The sequence below is a fragment of the Terrapene carolina genome, unplaced genomic scaffold (assembly GCF_002925995.2).
Source record: "Terrapene carolina triunguis isolate 2854851 unplaced genomic scaffold, T_m_triunguis-2.0 Scaffold833, whole genome shotgun sequence".
Classification (NCBI taxonomy): Eukaryota; Metazoa; Chordata; order Testudines; family Emydidae; genus Terrapene; species Terrapene triunguis.
Genome location: NW_020665184.1, coordinates 1,292,571 through 1,300,909, shown reverse-complemented (window position 1 = coordinate 1,300,909; position 8,339 = coordinate 1,292,571). Strand labels below are relative to the sequence as shown.

At 64.0% G+C, this 8,339-nt stretch overlaps 1 protein-coding gene across 1 annotated transcript in view; it reads right to left on the bottom strand.

The window, feature by feature from the left end:
• Positions 1-6,142, bottom strand: part of HOOK2 (hook microtubule tethering protein 2) — a 16,970-nt gene extending 10,828 nt beyond the window's left edge. Inside the window, 8 exon segments of the mRNA XM_026660614.2 lie at positions 140-288; positions 2,973-3,053; positions 3,245-3,307; positions 3,587-3,654; positions 4,154-4,286; positions 4,803-4,853; positions 5,310-5,382; positions 5,798-6,142. Coding sequence (XP_026516399.1) covers positions 140-288; positions 2,973-3,053; positions 3,245-3,307; positions 3,587-3,654; positions 4,154-4,286; positions 4,803-4,853; positions 5,310-5,382; positions 5,798-6,045 — 866 coding nt within the window. The 5' untranslated portion in view covers positions 6,046-6,142.
• Positions 6,143-8,339: the final 2,197 nt, after the last annotated feature.

The following is an 8,339-nucleotide window of genomic DNA, read 5'->3' as shown; positions in this document are numbered from 1 at the left end:
GAGCCGGGAACCGAACCCAGGAGTCCTGGCTCCCAGCTCTAACCCCTAGGCCCCACTCCCCTCCCAGAGCCGGGAACCGAACCCAGGAGTCCTGGCTCCCCAGCTCTAACCCCTAGGCCCCACTCCCCTCCACCCCCACCTGAAGGTCTCCTCCTGCAGCTGCGTGATCTGAGCCTGCAGCAGCAGCAGCTTCTTGCTGCCGGTATCCGACTCCAGCCGGTTCTTCTGCTCCTTCAAGGTCTTGTTCTCCAGGGTCAGGGTGTTCTTCTCTTCCACCAGCACGGAGATCTGCGGGCCGGGAGAGGGAGTCAGAACCCCTGGGCGGTGGGGACCAGGAGACACCCCTCGGCCCCCCTCAGCACACTAACCTTTGGATTCGGTGTGTCCCGGAGCCAGCTGCTTCTGCCCACCCCATGCTCGGTGCACTAGCGTGAGCGGGGCTACACAAAGGGCTCCTCCGAGACCAGTCAGAGCTGGGGAGGGAACCCAGGAGTCCTGGCTCCCAGCCCTGTGCTCAGACTGGGCCTTTGCAATGCAGAATTGGTGAACTCCGGGCATCTTCCACTCCACAGTGGGGCCCTCGGACCCACTCCGATGCACCCAGGAGCGTCGTACCTGCCAGCGCGGGGGGATGGCTCGGGACTCGGCTGCGTGCCCCTGCGCTTCCTGGTATCCTGGATTCAGGCTGTCTATGGCCACACTTACACCACAGCCTCCCACCCACAGGAGTAGACTCCGGGGGGAGGGGGGATAAGGTTCCCCATTACTGGCTCTCCCAAGGGGGTCAGAGCTCCCCTAAGCCTAGCATCTGAGTTAGGTCTTTGACTCTAGGCGTCGGGGTGGGCTGTACCCCTTTGTGAAAAGAATGGATGGGGATACAAAATCAAGGCACTCCCACCCTTTTAGGGCAGGGTCACCGCTCTCCGGGGGATCAAGCCCAGGGCAGAGGACGTGGCAGGCTGCCTGGCACACACCTTGAGTAGGTGACCCCCAGATACTGGATGTCCTCTACAGCTAGGGAGCAGTGGCACTAGCTGGTCTAACTCTGGCTACCCTTGTTAGACACGCAAGCATCCAGTCCCCTCTTCTGAATAGCTCGTGGCCTAAACGCCGTCATGTGGCAGTGAGTTCCACAGGCCGACGACTGGGAAAGAGCATCTTTCTGTTGATCTGCGAAACTGGAAGGCCATCAATTCAAACCTGAGCATCCCATCACTCTGGTGCTGCTGGAGACGGGAGAACAGACGCTCTCCACCTCACTACTCTACCCCAGTCATTTTAGATTCGATTTATCACGGCCCCCCCTTACTGCAGCTCATCACAGAGGAGCAGCCCGCTCTTTCCACAGAGAGTTTTCCCAGGCCTCAGATAATTCTAGGCCCCTTCCTTGGAACCCCCATAATTCAGCAATACGCTTGTAGAGACGTCGACCCCCCCCCAGGGAGCCCCCCAGGCTTTGCGGAGAGGGGCAGACAGTCTGGAGAACAGAGATCTGATCAGGAGCTCTGGAAGAACGTGAGTAGGTCAGTGAGCCGGGCCAGGGCCGTGTTAAGCAGCTGGCATTCAGCAGTTCCACGACACACATGCTCATGCAGAGGAAACGAACGCGACGGGCTGCACACCTTTGTCAGTAGCTCTGTTATCGCAGGGGGAGGGGGGGGGGGGGGGGGCGAACGGCGAACTCACCTTCCCGCAGGGGAACCGCGTCTCCGGGGATACGTTAGCACCTTACGGGAGCAAAGGGGGCGGTTTATGGAGAGCGGGCGGTTGCGGGACCACTGTGCTTCGCACCGCAAGGTGGGGGAGGGGGGGCTCTTGCTACATGGACATCTGAAGCGGAAACCCACCCTGACCCCCTGCAACCGGGGAGCGAGGATTCCCCCATCTATCCTGGTGTCGCGTCTCCACCTGGTCAGTGTCAGGGGCTTTAGAGCCACCCAGGAGCCCTCTTCGTTCTGGAGTCAGACTCTTCCCGCCCCCTCCGTGCGCACACACAGCTGAGGAATCGCTAGGATGGCTACAGAGGCTCAGCTACCTGGGGAACTCCTTGCTGCAGGAGGCATACACAGCACAGAGCTGGGTTTCCTTCTCCGCCCCCGGTTCAGTTTGCTGCCTTCATATCACTGCGGATCCGTTCTCACATTAGGGGGTGGAGGTAAACAGGAGCCCGATTGCCGTATTGCTAATACCGGGTCTCTCCGGCCACTTGCTACGCCTCGCCTGGCTCTGGGGTAGCCATGTTGGACCCCCGAGGGGCAGGGAGATGGCCAGGGTTGCACGGCCGCTCAGCGGCAGAGCCAAACAACAGGACCCGGCCGGGCAATCTGTGCTGAGGGCACCCCACCAGAAAGCCTGGGTTCGATTCCTGGCTCTGCTACCGCCTCCCTATTGGAGTCACTGCATCTCTACCTCAGTTTCCCCCCTCCGAAGCAGGGGGAACAGTCCTTCCGTTCCCCCCACCCTTTGCTCGGCTACGTAGATTGAGCAGGGACAGCTGCTCAATGCACGTACAGCACCAAACACAACAGGGCCCCAGCCGTACAGAGAACGCAGGGGTCCTGACTGAATCCCTCGCCAGACTGATAACCCTCCCCACCCCTCCCAAAACATACCCAGCAGCAGAGCTACACCACTGGGGGGGGGTTGGGGGGGTGGAAGATGCAGAGGCCCACACACCACACAGCCCCGGAGCGGACACACTGCAACCACAAGCCAGCCGGGGAGGAGACACCCAGAGAGCGCAGACGGGACCATCAGGGGGGTGGGCGGGTTCCTCGGACCCACACGACAGCTGCTGCAGCAGGGATCGAACCGGGGACGCCCGGAGCCCCTACAACTTGAGCTGGAGACTCAAGGCTCTGGAGCCGAGAGCGCAGCTGTGGGCCGGGCCGAGAGACAGCTGCGTTGCCTGGGGTCCTTTGGAAGCCGGCTAGTCACCCCCCAGCCCAGAGCCAGGCCGGCGAGGAGCCCACCTGTTGCTCCAGTTCCTGGCAGCGCTGCCGCATGTCGTCCGGTTCCTCCAGGTCCTCGCTGAGGAAATAGTACTTCCGGGACTGCAGGACAGAGGGGCCACGTCAGAGAAGGGGGATCACACAGACAGACCCCAGCCCGGCACCTTTCCCACCCTGCGGGGGATCAGGAGCCCTGCAGCCAGAGACGCTCCACACACCCCCTCCTGGCAAGTCACGGCCACAGCCCCAGAATTCTCCCTTCTTTTACAGGTGGGGAAACTGAGGCACGGTACCTGGCTATCGAAGTTGCCGTATGTCTCGGAGGCCAACGTGTCCAATGGGTCCTTGGTCATCAGCTGCAGGAGAGAAAAGGTTACGGATGTTCAGGAGGCGGCTGACAGATGGGCCAGCACAGAGCCAGGCGGCGGCTCCATGGTGCTGGTTTGCACTGGGGGTGTGTGTGAGAGAGAGCAAGGGGGTGCGGGTCGGGAGTGTGGAGCACCAAAGGCATCAGTCTCATTCCCATGAGCGCCAGCCCCAGAGAGCCTCCCCCCCCCACCCCGCCGGCCCCCGCGGACCCCACGTGCCCCCCCCCCCCCCCCCCCCCCCCCAAAACCCAGCCGGCCCCAGCTCACCTCCTGTATGGCCGCCATAACCACGTGCTGGACAGACTCCTCCAAGGTCATGATCTGCTGGATGTGCTCTGGGATGGAGGGAGGGCAGCCGCTGAGTCCCTGCCCCTCTTCCACCTGCCCCCCCTTCAGCATGAACCCCCCTCCCCCCGCACAGCATGGGGGCCAACCCCCATCCCGGGGGTGCGGATGCCAGCCCCCCACCCATGCAGCATGGGCACCCAACCCACACGGCACAGACGCCCATATCAGAGCCCTCTGTGCCAGGCGCCGTGGGGCTGAGGGCAGGAGGCACAGAGCAGTAGCCCCCAGGGTAATTCCACAGAGGGATCCCTGTGCTGCGGGGTGGGGAGGAAGGATTTTGGGGGGGGGGAGAAGGGGAGGAGGAGCTGGGATTCGATCCCCTCCCCTGCACTAGCCACGCTTTTTGGGGACCCCAGAATGCCACCTTCCAAAAATCACATGCAACACAGCACATGGAGAGACACACCCCCCCCGGGCAGGGAGTAACCACCTGCCTCTCCCCCACACCGAGCCGAGCCAAGCCCCCCCCGCCCCCCAGTCTCACACCTTGCTTCTTCTCACAGCTGATGGCACACCCCAGCACCAGCTGCAGCAGCTTGCCCAGCTCCGAGGTGTCCGAGAACTCCCCGATCAGGTTGACGTCGGGCAGGTGGCGCTCTGAGATCTGGTGACCCAGGACCTGGGGGAGAGATGGAGGGTTCTGGGGAGGCAGGGGGGGCCCAGAGACACTCCCTGCCCCCTACACAGACACCCCCTGCCCCTCCTCCCTACCTGCTCGAGCTGGCGCCCAAGGGGGTCAGGGCACAGACCCACCGGACTGTGGCTTCCAGGCTGACCTACCTGAGCCCCCCCGGGCCAGGCCTATTGGGGTAACATCCAGGGAGAGTGAAGGCACCATCCAGGGGTCGTTGGAACGGGGCCGTCTCCCCCCCACCTCCTCAGAGAGGGCAGTGTGGTCTAGTGCACAGGGCATGGGCTAGGAATCAGGACACCTGGGTTCTAGTCCTGGCTCTGCCATGGACCTTGGGCAAGTCGCTGTCCCTGTGTGCCTCAGTTTCCCCTCCCGTCCTGTGGGACTCTAGCCCATGAGCTCTGCAGGGCAGGGGGCTGATCGCAGCTGGGGCCCTCTAGGTGCTACCGTAGGACACCTAATAGCCGCCACCCCCCTTCCCTCTCCGGAGAGGGGGACACTCACATCTTGGCAGTACTCCAGCACGCTCTGCAGGATCTTTTTCAGGTTGCTCACCTGGAAGAGAGCGTTGCAGGGTTCTATTGCCGCACGCACCGGATCCAGGCAGGACCCCCCCACCCCCATCCCCCGGCTGGGCTGACGCCGATCTCACCGGGGGCAGCGCTGAGAACCCACCACCCTGCGCAGGCGGCTCCCAGAGCACACTGGCGCTCGGCCTGGGGAGGGCACCACGGCTGGCTCGTAAGCAGGGTGGGGGGCAGCCAAGCCCCCAAAGAGGATGGGACCAGCCAGCTGGGAAGTTGCAGAGTGGGGAGGGGCTTCAGCTCCCCCACCCCATGGCAACTTCCTGCCCCCCAGATCCTACAGTCCTGGGGGAATGCGAACAGACTGGGACTGTCCACACCCAGCCCTACCTGAGAGGACGCCAGGGCCTTCGCAATTGGGTGTGTGGGGGGGTGAAGAGATGGTTTAAAACTCCCCCCCCCTCCCCATTTTAAGGGAGCCGGTTACCTTGAGCCTCCAGTTGTCGCTGGTGTCATCTTTGATCCGCAGCAGCCAGGCCTCGTTGAACCAAGAGGAGTCTCTGAAAGGGAGGAAGGGGCAGGGCAGGGCGGAATTGGGGGGGGGGGGGGGGAGGGGGGGGGGGGGAATTCCTGGCCCGACTGGAGCAGCTGCCACCTCAGGGCAGGATCCAGTTTCCCTGCTGGCCGCCCACGCCCAGGGCGGGGATCTGGAATCTTGCTGGGACAAGGGGCAGGAGGTGGGGGCGGACGTGGGTACAGGCTTCCCATCAGCTCCACTGTCCTCCCTACAGGCCCCTTGCTCCGAAATCCTCGCCCCCTCCCTCCCCCCTGCCCCGGGAGCCCAAAGCACCAGAGAGCCAAGCCCAGTCGCTTCTGAGGCTGGTCAGAGAGGGATGAGCCCCAGTCAAGCACCCCCCCACACCCACTCTAGCTTTAGACGCCTCCCGTCTCTGGGGGCTGCAAGCCGGTACTTACATCCTGTGCAGGACCTGGGCAATGGGGACCCCGCTGGTCAGATCCTGGTAGGTATGGCACGGAGACGGGACGCCGAAGGTCTGCAACTGGGGAGGGGGACACAGAGGCGGCTCAGTGAGATTTGGGGGGACAGGAAAAGCCGCCCAGAGACCCAGCAGGGGTAACCCCGCACGCCAGGCGAGCGGCCAGCACAGAGGATCGAACCTGGGACCTCTGGATTCATACTGCCAGAGCCAGCTTGTCACCATCCCTCCCTCCCACCGGGGAACACTCCAGAGCAGGGGCAGTCTATGGGGCTGACAGTTCGGGACGTCCCAACCCCAGCAGAAGCTGGAGGGAGACACAAGGAACTCCCCCACCCCCAGGGCAGCCAGCCAGCACCCCAGCCCTCGGGCAGGTTCAGAGCCAGTGCCCCCTAGAGCGGAAAGGCCCCATAGCCCGGCTCAGGTGTCACCCAGAGACGAATCCAGATCCTAGTCGCTCACCCTCCCCGCGGGCCGGTCGTGCCCACATCCTACCCCCCAGAACCGGCCTTCCCGGCCGCAGAGGCACAGACCCACCCTCTCCGGCACACTGCACAAGACAGGCAAGGAGGATCCCAGAGTTACAGCCTCCCCCAGATCACGCTGGGCCAAGGGATGGGACCAGCCACCCTCCGCCACTAACCCAGGCGCTGTAATCCTCCCCTCCATCCGCCCCCTGCCCCCCAGAAAGCCGGCACCCCAAACCAAGAAGGAACCAGCCGCTCCCCCAGCAGCCGAGTAGGATTTCCCATCTGGGCGGCGACAGGACGCTCAATCCAGCCAGCGCCTGCCTCCCTCTGCATGTGGCAGGTTCCCCCTTAAACCTACCCCCAACCCCCTAGAGAGACCCCACTCCAGCCTGGGACCCGGCTTCAGTTTCTAGCCACCTGTTCCAGATGCTTCCCTGAGACCTCCTCCCGCTTTGGGGTGGGGCTGGAGGGATCTAACTTCCAGTGTCCCAGTCCCCCCCCCCCCCCCCCCCCCCCCCCCCCCCCCCCAGGCAGGAGCTCCCAGCCAGCCCCACAGCTGAGCCCGCTGGCTGAGTCACCGCACTCAGCTGCCAAGCAGGGGCCCAGAGGGCAGATCGGGCTACAAAGCCACAGGGCAAACGGGGGCAGGGCCCCTTCATTCCCCGCCACTTCGGAAAGGGGTAGAAAACACCCCCTCCCCGGCTGGCTGGCTACAGACTTAACCAGGCAGCATCGGGGTTCCTGTGATCTCCAGGGGGCCAGACTAGATAATCTAACAGTCCTTTGCAGGCTCCCCCTCGCCCCTGCCCCCACACCCCAGCCCATCCCCAGAGGACCCCCCCACTCCCACTCCTCCAGCCCAGGGGCAGTTATAGGTCTCTGGTGCCCCCACGGCCTCACAACGGTGGCCTATGCAGCTCCCGCCCCCATGAACTTCAGCCACGCTGGGGGGTTCTCAGCGTTGCTTTCCTGTCTCACCTGGAGACAGGCTGAGACCCAGCAACTCGTTTCATAGAGGGGCCACTGAGCGGTCATCGGCTGGAGTGATTTTCTGTCGTCTCCCCACCCCCAACAGTTCAGAATCAATGCCCCAGAGGGGGACGGCCCCGTGTCCCATTCCGGACCCCCTGAGCCAGCCAGCCCCCTTGCCCTGGGGCTGGATCAGAGCCTAGAGGGCACAGGCCCCCCCCCCCCCCCCCCCCCCCGAGCCATACCCCATTCCCCAACCCAGCACTATAGCCAGACTCCCCCCCAGCCCCAGGCATATTAGCTGCCCTGCTACTGCGGCGCGGTCATTAGTTAACGGGGTTATTACGGCGGTCGAGATCAGGGTGTGATGTGCACAGCTCCCAGCACACCGCCAGGAGCAGACCCCCCCCCCCCCCCGCGCCAAGGAGCTAACCATCGACAGGACGTTTCTGCAGCGGTTTATGATCGAGGTGCAGGGCAGTGACTGGCTCGCCCAGGGAGTGCTACCGGGGAGGGCCGTTAAAAGGCTGCTTCAAGGGCAGAGCCGGAGGCACTGGTGCTGTGTAACTGCCCGGGACGGTACCGGGGGGTGGGAAGGGTCTGGCTGGAGCCGCCCCAGCTCAGGGGAGGACCCGGTAAGACGACCGAACTGGCAGGTGGAACGTGTGAACTCGGCACAGGTCTGCAGGAGGGCTGCAGCCCAGGCCCCGTGGCACGCCCTGAAGGAAGCGTGGGACCCCTTGGGGGCCTGGCCCACTGTCAGGGGTGCGCCAAGGGACCGTTTAAAAGTACTGCCCTGACCCCTGGATCCGTGACTCCAAGGTGGGGGAGAAGCGCAGAACACACAAGCCCCAGCGGCAGAGTCCCCGTGGCCGGATCTCCCAGCACCCCAGCAGGTCTGGCCGGGTTTTCCCAAAACATAGGACTTGACCGGGGCAGCTTTGATCTCCCAGCTCCATAATCCTCCCTGGCAGGGCTGGGCAGAGACACGGGAACGGCGTCATCATGGTCAGGCTGGGCCGCCTTGTACCAGAGAGAAATGGGGGTGGGGGACAAGTCACCCTGCTTGTCGTGCCACCA